The sequence below is a fragment of the Salvelinus namaycush genome, chromosome 25 (assembly GCF_016432855.1).
Source record: "Salvelinus namaycush isolate Seneca chromosome 25, SaNama_1.0, whole genome shotgun sequence".
Classification (NCBI taxonomy): domain Eukaryota; kingdom Metazoa; phylum Chordata; class Actinopteri; order Salmoniformes; family Salmonidae; genus Salvelinus; species Salvelinus namaycush.
In genome coordinates this window covers 12,408,561-12,429,183 of record NC_052331.1, presented here as the reverse complement: position 1 = coordinate 12,429,183, position 20,623 = coordinate 12,408,561, and the positions used below count along the sequence as shown (strand labels likewise).

The window sequence follows — 20,623 nt, the reverse complement described above, 5'->3', positions numbered from 1 at the left end:
AGTTTGGTATAACGGTTTACTTTCACCATTTATGAAAAGCAATCAGTCAATAACTTAGAAACCGTCATAGGTCTTACACATCGTAGTTGGCAGGGTGGTGGTCAGGATAATTACAGTGAAGCGTTAGTCATACAGTACCACAGCAGAGATGTTGAACTGCTCGTATGATGCAGGGGGGAGGTTCTCCAATACATTTTATTTGAAGGGAAGGTTCAGGGTATCTCAAAAGACACCTTAAAACAATGTTGCTTGGCCAAAGACTTTTCTGTACAAGCGGATTAGTACTATGACATTAGCACCTTGTTCAAGGCTTTAAAAATTATACAATGTGTATAAAACATTTAATTAAACTGCAGAACTAAATCTCGCAAAACTTCTCAAGGATCCAGTCCAGAGATTGCCTGGCTCTTATAATAAACCATTTAAAACCTTGCTTCGATAGATAAACTACCTCATGTTGATGCTGGATGGGTTCACAAGCATGTGTCAAGAAGTAAAAAAAAAAATAAGGTAATCAATTTTTGTAGACACCCAGAATTTATTGCACATCTACACAGAGTAGACAGTGCTTGGAAATGGCGTGTGTGTAGGTTGGCTAGATTTTATTTGTGTTAAGGTTGGTTACTGTTGCTCTTCAAGTATTTCCAGTCGTCTTGGTCCGTATAGTAGAACGTAGGCTATATGCCAGTCTCCTCCACCGGACAGCCTCAGTATATCTTCTGGAGATACCACGCTTACCTTGTCGTCGTCAAACTTCACCCACTCATCTATGACGGAAAAACATGGATGTATACAAAACATAAGTTATATTAATGACCTGATCCTCGATAAAAATGAATGTTAATTAATACAGTCGTTTGTATTACTCATGTAGAGTCTGCAATGCACAAGGTAAACAGCAATATTTGGCCGACTTCCACAACAAATAAGAGCGCGAAACGCGAGGCTAAACTTCTGATGTTTTGGTCCCGCAGCTATCACATTGCAGCAGAAAGTGTACATACGCATATACTCTAAGTGCATCATGTTGTATTGCGCTCATCTGCAATATCGGGAGATCGTCCGGCTGCTATGTGGCAACTTCATATCGCCAAGCCTTAGTTTAAGGGATAGATCCACAAAATCTATGTGTTCAGACCTCAAGCAGTCTACACATATCTGGGTCCATATCCCACACCCTCTGGTTGTGTTGAACTGACTGAGGTGAACTATTCCTTTAAAAGGGATAGTTCACCCAAATTACATGTTTTACTTACCCTGTAAGCAGTCTATAGACAAGGTATAACAGAAATCCATGCTTTGATTTAGTTTCCCTGGCACTTTCTACATGATAACGTTTTAGCCTTTGTGGTATGAATCCCATTCAAGTCATGGGACCGATATTAGCATGTTTCACTGCATCATGCCCAAATCACCCAAAAGTATCTCAAATAGATTAAGCTCAACAAAGTCACATACACTACATGACCTAAAGTATGTGGGTACCTGCTCATCGAACATCTCATTCTAAAATCATGGGCATTAATATGGAGTTGGTTCCCCCTTTGCTGCTATAACAGCCTCCACTCTTTTGGGAAGGCTTTCCACTAAATGTTGGAACATTGCTGCAGGGACTTGCTTCCATTCAGCCACAAGAGCATTAGTGAGGTCAGGCACTGATGTTGGGTAATTTAGGCCTGGCTCTCAGTTGGCGTTCCAATTCATCCCAAAAGTGTTCGATGGGGGTTGAGGTCAGGGCTCTGTGCAGGCCAGTCAAGTTCATCCACATCAATCTTGACAAACCATTTCTGTATGGACCTCACTTTGTGCATGGGGCATTGTCATGCTGAAACAAAGTTGGAAGCACATAATCGTCTAGAATGTCATTGTATGTTGTAGGATTAAGATTTCCCTTCACTGGAACTAAGGGGCCAAGCCCGAACCATGACAAACAGCCCCAGACCATTATTCCTCCTCAACCAAACTTTAGTTTGCACAATGCATTCGGTCAGGTAGCATTCTCCTGGCATCCGCAAGATAATTTGCCTGCATGGTTTTTTTTGTGCATATTGGCCTAGCCTATTTTTTTGTATTTATTAAGGATCCTGGGTTCCAGCAACATTAAAGCAGTTATATACAATAAAAATATTACATGACATTACATTTGATAACACTGAGGGGGCACAGTAAGTGTGCCCCCTCAGGCCACTATACTTCTGTGCCTGTGTGTGTCTCTTCACAGTCCCCGCTGTTCCATAAGGTGTATTTGTATCTGTTTTTTAAATCTGATTCTACTGCTTGCATCAGTTACCCGATGTGGAATAGAGTTCCATGTAGCCATGGCTCTATGTAGTACTGTGCTCCTATATGTAGCACTATTTACCACTTGAGGAAGTGGGAACTCAAAACACAAAGGCATTAACTACCATTGTTGCTGAGTCGGTGGTGGACAGCAGTAAGGCGAGCGCCATCTGGTAGGTAGCCAGGACTGTGGTAGATTGAACTGCATTGCCCCCTATCGGTCATACGCAGGATCATATCGGAATTGTGAGTTCGTCATTTTATAATTTCATTTCTATGATCGTTTTAACACTTTTAAAAAATTGCAGTTTAAACGTTAAGAAATGTTTTACATTTCTCACATCCCTAGTCAGTAGGCTACGCTTGCTCTTATCAGAACGCATCTCTCCCTTCACTCCGTGTGCAAAGGGGGGAGCGGGGGTGAGAGCCATCAGCGAAATATGGACAGGGCAGATAATTAACCTGACAAAATAATGGCTTTAGGACCCAAAAACACTGCAGGAATATTGTGTAGCCTAATCACCGAAATTACTCACGTAAGCAAAATTGCTGAAGAGGGCAATGTCAAGTGTCGATAATTTTCAGGTTATCGTTCCAGCTCTAGTGACTGTTGATGTCTATCAAATTGTATAGGTTACCTTGCTCTCTCCACTCTCTCCCCTGGCAACAGCCTGTCTAGCACATGACGTGCACACGCATGACGTGCATGTGGATAGCTCTAACATCTTGAAAGTGGCCTAGAGTATTATTTCATGTTCAAATAAAAAAAATTGTGCCATGTTTGCAACAATTAAGCAGCGGCACAATATAACGGTAACACTGTAGTCATCTACGTCACATTTTTTAAGACCTTTGAAAACAAAATGTAATACATTAAGACTTAAGGCCTTTAAATCAGATAAAAAGTCTTATTGTATTACATTATTTAAGGACTCGCGGACACCCTGTGAATGGAATTTGTGCCCCAATTGCAAAAACGTTAGCATGTGGAAACAGTGCAAAACCAAAAAACGGTACTTGGGAAACTAAAACAAAGCATGGATTGCCATCACATCTTGTCCATAGACTGCTTACAGGGTAAGGAAACCAACATACCATTTTGTAATTTGGATGAACTATCCCTTTAAGGAGCAGACTGACATCTATGAATCATGTCGATTGCACTGACTGACCTCTTATACAGCCTCTCATTGTCTGACTGTATGCTTTGATGAAGGTCTACTGTGACTGAAAACATTTCACATTAAATGACTGTGTGCAGAGACTCTTTTCTTAATGCTATCGAGGTCACCTTCTTTCCTCTTGACCCAGGCGACGTAGTGTCCGGAGGAGCTGGATCTGCCCTGGTGTGTCAGCACTCCCTGCAGGTCGTAGTAGCCACTGTTGTTAGAGCCCAGGTCTGCAGGCAATAGACAGGCACACGCTTAGAAACATATTCCTTAAGTTACAGTGTGTAACAACCTATCCCTTACACGTGTGTGTGAATGACTGACTGATGCCTTGTTTGTAGAGGCAGGCCACAAATCCATATGATGTAAAGTAACCAACCGTCATCGAATGAAAAGGGCTCGTATTTCACTTCTTTCGGCTCGTCTCCCACTTTCTTCTCCACCTGTTTGATGCACAAAGGGAGCAATGTAAGCTACACGGACTACACTAATGTTCGTTCACACTGAGTTACTTTGTTTGGTCAGGGAACAACACTGAGCAATATATTTCTTGGAGGTTTAGGTTTATTTCGTAGAGTATACATTTGCAGTTCAAAGCTGAATTGCAAGAGACAAAGTAGACAAGTAATTCAATTCATTTCTACCGTCTGCGACTGTTTCTCCAGCTTCTTGTCCTCAATCTCCTTGAATTTTGACCTAACGGCCACCATCTTCTCCTGCAGCCCCGAGGTACACAGCTCATACACATCCAGCATCAGTGGGAACTTTACATCCTGGAACATTAAGTCAATGGGGGGGGGGGGGGGAAAGCATCAAGACAATATTCTTTCTTCCACTTGCAACAGTATTCTGATGATAATCCCATCGATTAGGAGGACATTCCTATAACATCAGAATACATACCTTTAGGACTTTGGCATTGACAGACTCCTTCTCTTTGTAGAAAAATCTAACCATCTGAATGGTTAGGTAGGCAGGGAGGCGGCTGACTTTAGACTAGACGAAGGAAGGGAGACCAAGTGAACCAACCAACTAAAAGAACATAACAATAAAACAAATGTCACACCCTCTCAGTGGTTTATAAAAACCTTAGGGGCCCATGCCAAACTTACAGATTTTATGTACAGGGCATTTCTTTGCAAAGACGGAGACAGCTTGGTGATTTCTTCCTGCAGTCTCTGAAGAGAAAGAAACAGAGAGACATGATGGGATTAGATCCGTGTTGCCATGGTGACATACCACATTAGAGACATCACGGTGTGCGCGCGCTGTGTATGTGTGTGTATGCGTCTGTGTTCCTGTGCATGTGATTGTGAGTTGCAGTGGTACTACTCACCAGCCTGAGGCCAGTGGCCAGGTACTTGACCTCCTGGTTGATGAAACAGCTGAGTTGGAGCTGGCTCTCTTTACCTTTGGCTGGCTCCTCGTCCTCAGACTCTGTACATTTCATACTGTGGAGAGGGGTTAAGGAAGGAACTGAGAGAGAGACAGAAGACTTATTCTTGGGAGGAGAGAGCAAAGGTTTGTTGAAATAATATACCAATTTGGAAGCCATTCTCCATTCCCTAATAGATCATGCACTCATCTGAACTTAAATTGATCAGTTGTTCAGACTGCAAGGATACGTGGTTTCGTACTCCACTCCAAAATACTGGTCAATGAAGTTCTTCTTGGCAGCTCCACTCTCAGTCTGGAGGAGGAAGAGAAGGTTAGGACAACATTCACATCTGTAACTAGCTTGACAGCTTACATACTTGCATTTACACATACTTCCATGGGAGAATCTGTGTCTTGTGGCTCCAACTTCTGCTGAAGGACCCTCATCATCTGCAACCAGCACTCGTTGGCATCCTAGAGAGGGGCAGAAATTGACAAATGAAGCTCATTTCTACTCTTCAGACCACTTTTAGTATAAACAAAAACTACTAAAAACATAGCAATCAATGTGGTTCATTGGAGTAGAGGATGTGCAGTACTGAGAAGTACCAAGCAGTGATAGCAAAGCGGCATCTTCTGATGGTGAGTGACTGGTGCCAGCCAGGGGCCATGGTCTCACCTGCTGGAGGTACTGTCCCTGGTCTCCCTTCTCAGCGAACTGGGGGAAGGCCATGTGCAGAAACTGCAGCAGGATGATGGGGGGTATGCTGGAGGAGGTCTTGTCCATGGTCTTGTAGAGGTCACGGAGGGCTGAGGAGGGGAATACAATGGTCATTTAGCAGACGCCTCTTTCATCCAAAGCAGTTCATGGTATGTGGCCCACAACGCTGGTGTAGCCAGCACCATACCCTGACTCACCGAGTCATACTATTACCATCTACAATAGCAGATAACAAAAAAGGCAGTGGCACAATGATATAAAAACAACATAGACAGAAAGGGAAATGACAGACCTGCTGTGATGTACTGGGATGGTGCACTGGCCCCAGAGGACCGCAGAGCACCTGTATACCTGTAGAGGGAGACAGAGGGATAATAAGTAAGCGCAAAGCCAGCCAAACAGGGACAGGCAGATACTTTCATAGCAGGAATCAACATAATGCATAGGCTATTACTGTTGACCAAATAATGGTTTTCAAACAACCAAAAAATCTGCAGGAATGTTGTGTAACAAAATCACTGACCATCGGTAAGGCAATGTGGATGTCTGTAATTTTCAGTTTATCATCCCAACTCTAATGAAGCCTGTGTGATCTAATTGTCAGTTGTATCATTGAGTAGATATCAAATGAATAAGAAACCTATTTTATCATCAACGCTATAGATCCGACAAACGTTGCTTGCATCTTCACAGATTGGCGTTAATGCAATTTCAAGGGCCCACCTTCCGAGGGCTCCTTTGAGCTCTGGCACGGAGCGAAGACACTGCACTGTAGCGTTCATATAGCAGGTGTTGCCCAGGTTGGTCAGTCCGCAAGGCATCTCCATCTACACATCGGATCAGACAACAAGCAAAATTGGGTTAGTTTCTCTGACTGCCTGCGCTGGCAAACCCAGGCAGCATCGATTACGTTAAAACAAACACACATCCAACGACTAAGTCATACATTGTACAATCTCAATTTCCATCAGGGCTAGTAGAAATGACAGACATCTGTGCCCGTTCATAGCACTACTGTGCATGGCATAGCCTGAACATATCATACAGTTCCAGACAGACAGACTAGACACTGGCCCTGAGAACCAGCTAGAAAACAGTACTCGACATAGCTATTAAGAGTCAGCTAGTAAACATTAACTCACAGCTGAGGCCAGCTGGTCTTCAGTCATGTCCTCAACAAACATGGGCCTGACTGCAGGCTCCTCAGGCAGGGCCTCGGCTGAGCCCATCATCAACAGAGTCATCCCCTGGGGAGGAGAGAGGAGGAAACGTATCCCATGTCACATTGCGTTCCATCGGATAACTGGCGATGGTAATCGCCAGCAGCATTATGTTAGATAACATGCATCATAACACCACCCCACTAAAATGACTATGAAATCAGCCAATATATCATAGCCTACTTTGCATAATACTGACGTCGATAGTAGGGCCGGGACAACACTTGTAACGCGATACTCGCTAATCTCGTAGCAAGGAAACAAAACACGAAGCGGATTTGACTTCTTTAGGAAAATTGCCTTAATGTTGGAAACAAACATTATGTTGTCATCCAGTGTCACATATCTATTTTTTCAAGCAATAGCACACAATATTTTACATACAGAAGGTTTTTAAAGGACTAAAGAGTTATAAATGCTTCGTGTTTTCATTACTGCCATGGAAAAAATATTGCGATACTGGTATCGTCATAGCCCTTACAGATAAGAAATAATCTGAAAAAAATGGATAATAATAATAATTTTTCTTAAATCAGTTGATGTGCCCTTGAGCAAGGCACACTGCCCTATCCCATTTGGACAAGAGGAATACCTATGTAAGAATGCTGTTCATTGACTACAGCTCAGCCTTAAACACCATAGTACCCTCGAACCTCATCATTAAGCTCAGGGCTCTGCGTCTGAACCTCGCCCTGAACAACTGGGTCCTGGACTTCTTGACGGGCCGCCCCCAGGTGGTGAAGATAGGCAATAACCCCTCCACTACACTGATCCTCAACATAGGGGTCCCACAAGGGTGAGTGCACCTCCTGTATGCCCAACAAAATGAAGCAGCTGATAGTGGACTTAAGGAGACAGCGGAGGGAGCACGCCCCGAACCACATCGACGAGGCCACAGTGGAGAAGGTGAAAAGCTTCAAGTTCCTCGGCATTAACATCCCTGACAATCTGAAATGGTCCACACAGACAGTATGGTGAAGGCAGCGCAACAACACCTTTTCAACCTCAGCAGGCTGAAAAATTTGACTTGGCCCCTAATACCCACAAACTTTTACAGATGCACCATTGAGAGCATCCTGTCGGGCTGTATCACCGCCTGGTACAACAACTGCACCGTCCGCAAACCGCAGGGCTCTCTAGAGGGTGGTGCTGTCTGCCCAACTGGCCAAGAAGTTCAAGGACCTCCGCCACCCGCGCTACCATCCAGAAGGCGAGGTCAGTACAGGTGCATCAAAACTGTGACCGACAGACTGAAAAACAGCTTCTATCGCTAAGCCATCACTGTTAAATAGTCACCACTAGCCAGCCTCCGCCCAGTCCCCTGCCCTGACCTTTAGTCACTGTCACTAGTCGGCTACCACCCAGTTACTCAACCCTACACCCTAGAGGCTGCTGACCTCTGTACATAGACATGAAACACTTTTGTCACTTTAATAATGTTTACATACCATTTAACCGAATTCATATGCATATACTGTATTCCAGTCAAGGCCTATCCTATTTAACTATTGCTGTACATATACTATTCTATCCTACGTATTTTTCAGATATACCATATATTCTATCCATTTACTGTCCATAATGTCTATACATCCCATCAAAGTTGTGATGTGTCCATTTTGGTGTCCGAAACATATTTTCAGTATTGTAAAAAATACTTTTATAAACACTGCATTATAAGACTTAACCTTCCCCTATATATCAGCTTATTTTAATTTATTTCACCTTTATTTACCCAGGTAGGCTAGTTGAGAACAAGTTCTCATTTGCAACTGCGACCTGGCCAAGATAAAGCATAGCAATTTGATACATACAACACAGTTACACATGGAATAAACAAAACATACAGTAGAAAAATAAGTCTACATACAATGTGAGCAAATGAGGTGAGATAAGGGAGGTAAAGGCAAAAAAAAGGCCATGGTGGCGAGGTAAATACAATATAGCAAGTAAAACACTGGAATGGTAGATTTGCAGTGGAAGAATGTGCAAAGTAGAAATAGAAATAATGGGGTGTAAAGGAGCAAAATAAATAAATACAGTAGGGGAAGCGGTAGTTGTTTGGGCTAAATTATAGATGGGCTATGTACAGGTGCAGTAATCTGTGAGCTGCTCTGACAGCTGGTGCTTAAAACTAGTGAGGGAGATAAGTGTTTCCAGCTTCAGAGATTTTTGCAGTTCGTTCCAGTCATTGGCAGCAGAGAACTGGAAGGAAAGACGACCAAAGGAGGAATTGGCTTTGGGGATGACCAGTGAGATATACCTTCTGTAGCGCGTGCTACGAGTGGGTGCTGCTATGGTGACCAGTAAGCTGAGATAAGGCGGAGCTTTACCTAGCAGAGACTTGTAGATAACCTGTAGCCAGTGGGTTTGGCGACGAGTATGAAGCGAGGGCCAACCAACGAGAGCGTACAGGTCGCAATGGTGGGTAGTGTATGGGGCTTTGGTGACAAAACGGATGGCACTGTGATAGACTGCATCCAATTTGTTGAGTAGTGTTGGAGGCTATTTTATAGATGACATCACCGAAGTCGAGGATCGGTAGGATGGTCAGTTTTACGAGGGTATGTTTGGCAGCATGAGTGAAGGATGCTTTGTTGCGATATAGGAAGCCGATTCCAGATTTCATTTTGGATTGGAGATGCTTAATGTGAGTCTGGAAGGAGAGTTTACATTTACATTTAAGTCATTTAGCAGACGCTCTTATCCAGAGCGTTTACAGTCTAACTAGACACCTAGGTATTTGTAGTTGTCCACGTATTCTAAGTCAGAGCCGTCCAGAGTAGTGATGATCACTGCTCGCCCGTCCAGCGATTGAATAGCATGCATTTAGTTTTACTTGCGTTTAAGAGCAGTTGGAGGCCACAGAAGGAGAGTTGTATGGCATTGAAGCTCGTCTGGAGGTTAGTTAACACAGTGTCAAAGAGGGGCCAGAAGAATACAGAATGGTGTCGTCTGCGTAGAGGTGTATCAGAGAATCACCAGCAGCAAGAGCAACATCATTGATGTATACAGAGAAGAGAGTCGGCCCGAGGATTGAACCCTGTGGCACCCCCATAGAGACTGCCAGAGGTCCGGACAACAGGCCCTACGATTTGACACATTGAACTCTATCAGAGAAGTAGTTGGTAAACCAGGCGTGGCAATCATTTGAGAAACCAAGGCTGTCGAGTCTGCCAATAAGAATGTGGTGATTGACAGAGTCGAAAGCCTTGGCCAGGTCGATGAATACGGCTGCGCAGTAATGTCTCTTATCGATGGCGGTTATGATGTCGTTTAGGACCTTGAGCGTGGCTGAGGTGCACCCATGACCAGCTCTGAAACCAGATTGCATTATAAGAGTATTCATTACGAATAATAGGAACTTAGGGAGCTAATAAACTCCTCTGGCATAATTGTGAGGGTATCTGTATGGATCAGGTATTCCCAAACTGGGGTACTCGTACGCAATGCCGTCAGGGGTATGCCAAATAAAATTATTCACATAAAAAAATATATAATTTTTTTAACTCTTCACATTTTCAAACAGTACATTTATATTTTCCAACGGGGCTACACATTTGGGTGAGTTTTTTTTCCTTGCCTGAGTAGCCTCGTTTCACTGCCAAAATTAAAATTAAACCATCTGGTGTTCAGAGAAATAACAACACAATGTCAAATACAGGTAGCCTAGTCAAATAATTAACATCCAATCACATTAACAGTTACTCTCCCACGGAAAACCTTCACTCTTGTGCAGACATTTTGAAACGAAACATGACAATTTGAAAAATAAGCCACGGGAGAATTAAGATGACTTTTGATTAGTAAGACATGTATAAAAGCAACAGATACCATTAATACGAAGGGGCTAGAAGCGTCTTATATGGTGAGCTACCGAGTGGCTAGGACAGGCAAGCCCCATACTATTGGGGAGGACTTAATTCTTCCTGCTGCCGCGGATATGGCTGGATTTCTGGATAGGGCTGCGTTGAGGTTCTTGCCTTGGCAAATTGCGCTGTTAAAACACTGATGCCCTTTGCAACCACGTACCTATGTGAGAGTGGATTCTCAGTCCTCACTAGCATAAACTAAATACAGGCACAGACTGTGTGTGGAAAAGTATTTAAGACAGACTCTCTCTAATACAACCCAACATTGCAGAGTTATGTGCATCCTTTCAAGCACACCGTTCTCAACCTGTGGCGAATTATTCACAATTGTTGATGAACAAATAAAGTTATGTAAGATGGCTAAATAAAGAGCAAAAGTATTATTATTAGTGCCCTGGTGCTATAAGAGCTCTGTCACGTCCCACTAGCAGGTTTGTGACAAAAACTCACTCATTCATATGTTTAATAAATGTATCGTATAGTGTGTGTGTGTGGTAGGCTGACAATGATGGCAAAAAACAACATTTGAGAGTGCACTGACCCTGGTGCTAGAGGGGGTATGCAGCTGGAGGTTGAATGTGTGAAGGGGTACGGGACTATAAAAAGTTTGAGAACCACTTGTATAGATAAATAAAAATAATGGTGAGGATCCTAAACTTCATTACATTTTTATGCTTGAAAGACTTCTGTCCCTACAATGGGATGTCATTCAATATAACAGACATTCATGAGCCATTTCAGACCATAATACTTTGCGATAGTCACGACCGTATATTGCATCGGAAAGAAGATTCAGAAGGACCCCCACATAGCGCAGAAAGGTCAGTAAGTCTCCCCTAAAATGATAATTTCACCTTTTCGATCACTGGTGCACTATGATACAAAATCCTGTGGCACACAGTAAAATACCTAAAAAAATATTGTAGAATGTGGTTTTATTTTAAAATGGCATATTTGATGTGAAAGATACAATTACCTTGATCTACAGCTTCTTAATGGTATTTTTTCCATATGTGGCCAAGCAATTGCCTGTAGAATAAGTTAACTGTTTGTCATACAGAGTAACGATTATGTCATTCTGTTTAACTGTTATACCACGTCATGCGTTACTCCGCATGACAGTTTTTCTATTCTTAAGCTTTTAGGGAATGTAGTGTATATTTGTATGTTTCATTAGTACCATATGTATCTTTATGTGTTAAGGTATATTTTGTCTATGTATTACATAGTGAAAAACAAAAGTAATGACAACATGGTAATTATTATTATTAATTTTTTTGTGAAGGAGCCACCAGCTCTTACAGTTAGGTAAATACCACATGGCAGTAATATGAAAGACCAGCAATGAAGAAGACATTCACAAACTTTGTGGGAAAAACAAGACAGGAACATGGCAGGATCTGAACAGAAGCCTGAATCAAAAACTCGACATGCTCGCCAAGCACCATTTCATCTGGCTTCATCAAGTTGAGAAGTGCCTAAATCTTAAGGAAATCATCAGTGACAATGAAGTAGTTCTTCACATGAACTTCTCAGAAAAATATGCATGTAAAATGCAAACAGAGGTTCAGGCTTTCATTTTGGTGGAGCAGAAAGCAGGCCACCATACAGTTGAAGTTGGAAGTTTACATACACTTAGGTTGGAGTCATTAAAACTTGTTTTTCAACCACTTCAAATATCTTGTTAACAAACTATAGTTTTGGCAAGTCGGTTAGGACATCTACTTTGTGCATGACACAAGTAATTTTTCCAACAATTGTTTACAGACAGATTATTTCACTGTATCACAATTCCAGTGGGTCAGAAGTTTACATACGCTAAGTTGACTGTGCCTTTAACAGCTTGGAAAATTCCAGATAATGATGTCATGGCTTTAGAAGCTTCTGATAGGCTAATTGACATCATTTGAGTCAATTGGAAGTGTACCTGTGGATGTATTTCAAGGCCTACCTTCAAACGCAGTGCCTCTTTGCTTGACATCATGGGAAAATCAAAAGAAATCAGCCAAGATCTCAGAATTTTTTCTTTAGACCTCCACAAGTCTGGTTCATCCTTGGGAGCAATTTCCAAACGCCTGAAGGTACCACGTTCATCTGTACAAACAATAGTACGCAAGAATAAACACCATGGGACCACGCAGCTGTCATACCGCTCAGGAAGAAGATGCGTTCTGTCTCCTAGAGATGAACGTACTATGGTGCAAAAAGTGCAAATCAATCCCAGAACAGAAAAGGACCTTGTGAAGATGCTGGAGGAAACAGGTACAAAAGCATCTATATCCACAGTAAAACAAGTCCTATATCGACATAACCTGAAAGGCCGCTCAGCAAGGAAGAAGCCACTGCTCCAAAACCACCATAAAAAAAGCTAAACTGCGGTTTGCAACTGCACATGGGGACAAATATCGTATTTTTGGAGAAATGTCCTCTGGTCTGATGAAAAAAAAATAGAACTGTTTGGCCATAATGACCATCGTTATGTTTGGGGGACGCTTGCAAGCCGAAGAACACATGATGTATGATGACCAACCATTCATTGGCCAAGTCCTTGATCCAGTGGGGAATGAAATTGAGGTGAGCTGCAGGAGACAAACGTTGGGAAGAACGCAGACATGTGGCCAGAAGCGATGTGATCTTTTACTAGTTATCTGACGTGAAAGCAGTCACCTCAGAGCCAGAGCCATCCACCAATCGCAGTTCAAAACTACACAGCCCTGACTGGGAACAATTCAAAGAGGTGATAACTCAAAGGCTCCACCTAAAACGGGGAGAGTTCACCACAGACTGGGTATTTTGTATCTTGACTTAAAGTGATGGTTAGAAGGCCATGTAAGAGAAGTCAAATGTGAAGAGAAAATAAAGTTATTTAAAAAATTGTTACGCATTTAAGTTTTAAACCAACATTCCAAATGATAAACATGGAGTGTCATTATTTCATATCATCCTCAGTCTTGTCAGTAGGATAAGATGCCAACCAGGATTTTGTTCATTCGATTTTCAATCCAAGTTCATCACATTTTGCTGAGAATGTTATTCAATCAAAATGCTATACTTTTCAATGATTCAAAATGAATTGATCTTGACTTCATGGGGCGGAAGGTAGCCTGACGGGTAGGAGCGTTAGGCCAGTAAACGAAATTTTGCTGGATCGAATCCCCGAGCTGACAAGGTAAAAATCTGTTGTTCTGTCCCTGAGCAAGGCAGCTAACCCACTGTTCCCAGGGCGCCGATGTGGATGTCGATTAAGGCAGCCCCCCGCACCTCTCTGATTCAGAGGGGTTGGGTTAAATGTGGAAGACACATTTCAGTTGAATGCATTCAGTTGTACAACTGACTAGGTATCCCCTTTCCCTTCATGTCATATTAATTAGGAGTTCTCATATGCCTTTTCTCAATTTACCTTACATATAAAATTAAGACTAACTGCCAGTGCCTCTCATTTTATAAGTACATGTTTGTTGCTGAGACAGTCTAAGGATCATCCCATGTGGAATCTCACAGTATGTCATTCGTTATAACGATGCCAGTCAGACGGTGTAAAGCAGGTTCTCTACGTCATTTACATAATTTTGTTTAATCAAGCAGAGGAAACAATAACAATCTTTAACCCTTTACAGAAAATACTTTTTCGAAATTGTTCAGCTTTTTTCACTTTTGAGTATGACATTTTGGGTGCTAAAATGTTCAGAGAAAGGTCAAAATGTATGATATTAATTATGATGTGATTTTGATTTTCGAAGCAGTACATGTTTGTTGAGATACAATTACTATCTATAAACAGCTGAACGCTAAGACAATCCATTATTGTTACACCGAATGACATTCATGGAGAAATAATATGATTCAAAATTCAAATGCATGGATTATATTTTCAGTGACTAAATCTTGTGTATGTAGTACACTACCAGTCAAAAGTTTGGACACACCTACAATGTTGTTTATTTTTACTATTTTCTATAGTGAAGACATCAAAACTATGAAATAACACATATGGAATCATGTAGTAAACAAGTGTTAAATCCCAAAATATTTTTGATTTTTCAAAGTAGAAACCCTTTGCCTTGATGACAGCTTTGCTAACTCTAGGCACTCTCAACCAGCTTCATGGCGTAGTTACCTGGAATGCATTTCAATTAATAGGTGTGCCTTGTTAAAAGTTAATATATGGTACTTATTTCCTTCGTAATGCGTTTGAGCCAATCAGTTGTGTTGTGACAAGGTAGGGGTGGGTATACAGAAGATAGCCCTATTTGGTAAAAGACCAAGTCCATATTATGGCAAGGACAGCTCAAATAAGCAAAGAGAAATGACAGTCCATTACTTTAGACATGGAGGTCAGTCAATACGGAACATTAAGAACTTTGAAAGTTTCTTCAAGTGCAGTCGCAAAAACCATCAAGCGCTATGATGAAACTGGCTCTCATGAGGACCGCCACAGGAAAGAAAGACCCAGAGTTACCTCTGCTGCAGAGGATAAGTACATTAGAGTTAACTGCCCCTAAGAATGTAGCCCAAATAAATGCTTCAGCGTTCAAGAAACAAGACACATCTCAACATCAACTGTTCAGAGGACACTGCGTGAATCAGGACTTCATATTCAAATTGCTGCAAATAAAACTCTACTAAAAGACACCATTAAGAAGAAGAGACTTGCTTGGGCCAGGAAACACAAGCAATGGACACTAGACCGGTGGAAATCTGTTATTTTGGTCTGATGAGTCCAAATTTGAGACTTTTGGTTCCAACCGCCGTGTCTTTGTGAGACACAGAGTAGGTGAATGGATGATCTCGGCATGAGTGGTTCCCACCGTGAAGCATGGAGGAGGAGGTGTAATGGTGTGGGAGTGCTTTGCTGGTGACACCGTCTGATTTATTTAGAATTCAAAGCACACTTAACCAGCATGGCTACCACAGCATTCTGCATCAGATGACCTGGCCTCCACAATAACCTGACCTTAACCAAAATGAGATGGTTTGGGATGAGTTGGACCGCAGAGTGAAGGAAAAGCAGCTAATAAGTGCTCAGCATATGTGGGAACTCCTTCAAGACTGTTGGAAAAGCATTCTAGGTGAAGCTGGTTGAGAGAATGCCAGGAGTGTGCAAAGCTGTCATCAAGGCAAAGGGTGGCTACTTTGAAGAATCTCAAATATTTTGGGATTTGTTTAACACTTTTTTGGTTACTACATGATTGAATGTGTTATTTAATCTACAATGTAGAAAATAGTAAAAATAAAGAAAAACCTTGAATGAGTAGGTGTGTCCAAACTTTTCACTGGTACTGTATACAGTGGGGGGGAAAAAGTATTTAGTCAGCCACCAATTGTGCAAGTTCTCCCACTTAAAAAGATGAGAGAGGCCTGTAATTCGTCATAGGTACACTTCAACTATGACAGACAAAATGAGAAAAAAAAAAATCCAGAAATCACATTGTTGGATTTTTTATGAATTTATGGTGGAAAATAAGTATTTGGTCACCTACAAACAAGCAAGATTTCTGGCTCTCACAGACCTGTAACTTCTTCTTTAAGAGGCTCCTCTGTCCTCCACTCGTTACCTGTATTAATGGCACCTGTTTGAACTTGTTATCAGTATAAAAGACACCTGTCCACAACCTCAAACAGTCACACTCCAAACTCCACCATGGCCAAGACCAAAGAGCTGTCAAAGGACACCAGAGACAAAATTGTAGACCTGCACCAGGCTGGGAAGACTGAATCTGCAATAGGTAAGCAGCTTGGTTTGAAGAAATCAACTGTGGGAGCAATTATTAGGAAATGGAAGACATACAAGACCACTGATAATCTCCCTCGATCTGGGGCTCCACGCAAGATCTCACCCCGTGGGGTCAAAATGATCACAAGCAAAAATCCCAGAACCACACGGGGGGACCTAGTGAATGACCTGCAGAGAGCTGGGACCAAAGTAACAAAGCCTACCATCAGCAAGGGCATTGCAGATGAAACGTGGCTGGGTCTTTCAGCATGACAATGATCCCTAACACACCGCCCGGGCAACGAAGGAGTGGCTTCGTAAGAAGCATTTCAAGGTCCTGAAGTGGCCTAGCCAGTCTCCAGATCTCAACCCCATAGAAAATCTTTGGAGGGAGTTGAAAGTCCGTGTTTCCCAGCAACAGCCCCAAAACATCACTGCTCTAGAGGAGATCTGCATGGAGGAATGGGCCAAAATACCAGCAACAGTGTGTGAAAACCTTGTGAAGACTTACAGAAAACGTTTGACCTCTGTCATTGCCAACAAAGGGTATATAACAACGTATTGAGAAACTTTTGTTATTGACCAAATACTTATTTTCCACCATAATTTGCAAATAAATTCATTAAAAATCCTACAATGTGATTTTCTGGATTTTCTTTTCTCATTTTGTCTGTCATAGTTGAAGTGTACCTATGATGAAAATTACAGGCCTCATCTTTTTAAGTGGGAGAACTTGCACAATTGGTGGCTGACTAAATACTTTTTTGCCCCACTGTATATAAAAGAACTTAACTAGCATTTAACCCCCCCCCCGCATTTTGAAATCCTTATTTGTCATTGACCCATCTGACATTGCTCGTCCTAATATTTCTATATTTCCTCATTCCAGTCTTTTACTGTGTAGATGTGTGTATTGTTTGATATAATTTCACTGTTGGAGCTAGGAACACAAGCATTTCTCTACACCCACAATAACACCTGCTAAATATGTGTATGTCACCAATAACATTACATTTGCTCCATACTATTATGGCTAGCCCTGTAAAACAACACATTTTACTGCACCTATCCAGTGTGTGACATTTTTATTATTTCATACCAAACTCAGACTATACTTACATTCTTCAATTTGATGTTTCCCCAATCATCATCCTAAAAATATATACACAAATGATTAAGTATAATTGGAAATAATTCATGTATTGATTACCTGTGGTCCAAATTCATTGATTGTAAACTAAAACGTGACAGCAACTTTACCTTGAGTGTGCCTCCCTTGACCATAACCTTCTGTCTCTCTGGTTGTACCCCTGACAAGGCAAAGAGCTGAGCCTTGAAGACCATGGGAGGTTCTTCTGTGTTCAGCTCTATTGCATCAAACTTCTCCTTTCCCCATTTCACATTCACTTAGGAAATAAAAGAGAAACAAAAACACAGGTATATGTGAATACCAAGCCGGCATCTGGGAGTGGAGGGCATCTCTGATATATCATGTCTTGTCAAGTCATGAATGATACAGCACTATCATATGTTATAGTGATAACCTTTGTGATGCAGAGAATGGCTTGAAATAGGAGTCGAATGTTTTGGTTATGTTAGTCTTGATCACCTCATATGCTAACGTTAGCTAGCTAGATTTTAGGGATAATGAAGGCTGGCAAGCTTCCTTGATGTGATGTGCACAGGTAACTACCTTTTTCAGTTACACTGTTTTAACATTAAGTACATCCATAATGTTAACGTTAGCCGAACATAAGCAAGTGAACCACTGCGGCTAACGGTACTGTGCTGATAAAGCGTTAGCATACTAGCTAACCTGTAACTAGCTAAGTCATCTTACTAAGTACCATAACTATCTTGCTAACTAGTTACCTTGCTAGCAAAAGAATCACACAAAAATCCATACATTTAGTGGTAACCAATTGGCTAACGTTTGACTAGGTACTTATTTAGCTACAGCTGGTCCAAAAAAAACGTGCTAACGTTGCAGCAGTTTTCATAGCTGGATAGACTCTGTGACAGTTCAAAGCTGGCTGGTTTAGTAGTTAGCAGGCTCACGCAGTTAACTAAATATTGACGTGAGTTCAGGAAGTTAGTGATGCTGATGGAATTTGTTAGCATAACACAACATATGTACGTTAGTAGCTAGATACCGTAGGCTAAATTAGTTAATTCTTTTGGTAGTTATGTCCACAAAACCAACACTGATCTGGTTTAGCTAGTAAATAGTTGGTTAGTTTCTCATATTGTATTTTCTTAAAATCGGAGAGAACACTCCCGAATCGTTTATTTTTGTCGGGCAGCTCGCTAGTTGGTGACAACGATTTACTTTACGGCCTATGATGCTAACTTGCTAGTGTGTTCGCTAGCGTTCCAATAGTGATCACTAAAACACGTGTATAAATAGTTCCGGAAAAAGTATTATCAAGGGAAGTGGTCACCTTATAGGGTTAACATACCTGAAAACACGGGCATATTTCAGGCAGTTTTGTTTGTTAATGTCCAATTCCAGTCGCCGGGACGCGAATTCGCTGTCTGGTGCAGGTGGCTACGATAGGTTTCTGACTAGCTACTCCGCCACCGAACTTCATTTAAGCAGCTCGCACAATGACGCTGCAACTGCATGCCAGTGTGCACGCTGAAACATTATCGATGCGCTCTGCCTGCAGCTATCCAGCCTGGTTCAAATACTATTTTTGTAATCTCATCAAATTCCCACATCAGACACAGCCGATTTAATTGTAATTATTATTATTTATTTTTTTAAATAGTCACCTAAAATAATTTCACCGCTTCCGTCTCCAAGGTTGACTCTCCTGATGACACTCATGAATCATGATCGGTAGAAAACTGACCAAATCCCTAGCCTAAATCTACACACTTGTTAAATTCCAAGCCTGGGAAACTCGTTTCCACCTCCTCCCCCTGCGCGGACGACTTGGACATCCACCCCACATTCACTCAGCCTACTGAGTCCACTGGTCCCAATCACACAGAACTACCCTACATTTTGACCTCTTTCTCCAGATAAAATCCAGCGACAAGTGAGGTTCAGCCACAAGACAACCTGCCCACTCGACCCAATCCCCTCTTACCTTCTCCATCTCTGGAGACTCCCACTCCTCACTTCCCTCATCCCTGACTGCACCCCCTCTGACTTCAAGAAAGCCAGTCGCTCCCCTCAAGAAACGAACATCTGACCCCTCCAATGTCAAAAACTACAGACCGGTATCCCTTTTCTTTCCAAACCACTTGAGCATGCTCTCTGACCAATACTCTCATTATCTCTCAGAATGAACCTCTTGACCCTAACCAGTCAAGCTTCAAGACAGGTCAATCAACTGAGACTGCTCTTCACACTTTCACGGATATCTATCCACTGCCTTCGACACTGAACCATCAGATCCTCCTCTCCAACCTCTCGGGGCTGGGCGTCTCAGGCGCTGCACACTCCCGGATTGCATCCTACCTGGCAGGTCGCTCCTACCTGGTGGTGTGGAAGGGATCGCTGTCTGCACCACATGCTCTCACCACTGGTGTCCCCCAGGGCTCAGTTTAAAAATAAAAATATAGGACAAAACACACATCACGACAAGAGACACCACAACATGGTAGCTGCACAAAACATGGCACAAACATTATTGGGCACAGACAACAGCAAAGGTAAGAAGGTAGAGACAACTATGCTCAAACCCTACATCCCAACCAGAGAACTCCATTCCGCCACCTCTGGTCTCTTGGCCATCCCACCCCTAGGGGAGGTCAGCTCCCAGGAACCAGCTTCACCCTGATGCTAGGACAGTAGAGTTCCTGCCCATCTTCCGAAAACCCTACCTCTTCAAAGAGTATCTTAAAACTAGACACTGGCCGTACCCCCCTCTTTTCCAACTAGCATTGACTTTGCTGTTAACTTCTTTATTGAGGAAAATGTACTTACTAAGACTGATATTTGGTTGTCTCACCTAGCCATCTTAAGATGAAAGCACTAAGTCGCTCTGGATAAGAGCATCAGCTAAATGACCAAAATGTAAAAGCAGCACATCAGTGGTTCAAAATCTTCTTTACCTTGTTCTTTGTCATTTTCTTCCTGCCAATCAACAGTGATGCTCATCCGTCACACACCTCTTCTGTTCCCAGTACTGTGATTATTGAATTATTAGCTACAATCACAGCCCTGTGATTGGTAAATCACTTCGTTAACCACAAGTCTATATGCAGTTGCTCAGAATAAATGACTGTATATCAAAATCACTCATAGCCTAAATACATAA

General features: G+C 42.1%; 1 protein-coding gene across 2 annotated transcripts; it reads right to left on the bottom strand.

Moving 5' to 3' along the window:
* Positions 1-9: 9 nt before the first annotated feature.
* LOC120020260 (ubiquitin carboxyl-terminal hydrolase 14-like) lies at positions 10-18,972 on the bottom strand. 2 transcript variants are annotated; one of them, XM_038963808.1, is made up of 16 exons: positions 18,812-18,972; positions 17,613-17,758; positions 17,472-17,504; positions 6,690-6,794; positions 6,271-6,374; positions 5,840-5,898; positions 5,506-5,636; positions 5,220-5,300; positions 5,075-5,139; positions 4,786-4,900; positions 4,562-4,627; positions 4,353-4,445; positions 4,094-4,222; positions 3,829-3,892; positions 3,572-3,679; positions 10-767 (listed from the first exon to the last, which is right to left on the bottom strand). In XM_038963808.1, exons 1-16 carry the CDS (start codon positions 18,825-18,827, stop codon positions 622-624), a joined length of 1,461 nt encoding a protein of 486 aa, XP_038819736.1. In that variant the 5' UTR covers positions 18,828-18,972; the 3' UTR covers positions 10-621. The 2 variants fall into 2 exon arrangements, with proteins under 2 accessions (XP_038819736.1, XP_038819737.1); XM_038963809.1 differs by lacking the exon at positions 18,812-18,972 and adding an exon at positions 18,225-18,633.
* Positions 18,973-20,623: the final 1,651 nt, after the last annotated feature.

Coding starts and splice junctions, on each gene's coding strand:
- LOC120020260 (XM_038963808.1), bottom strand. Junction 6,795..17,471: donor GAAACATCAAATTGAAGAAT/GTAAGTATAGTC, acceptor TCTCCTCCCCAG/GGGATGACTCTGTTGATGAT. Junction 5,637..5,839: donor ATCCCAGTACATCACAGCAG/GTCTGTCATTTC, acceptor TCCCCTCCTCAG/CCCTCCGTGACCTCTACAAG.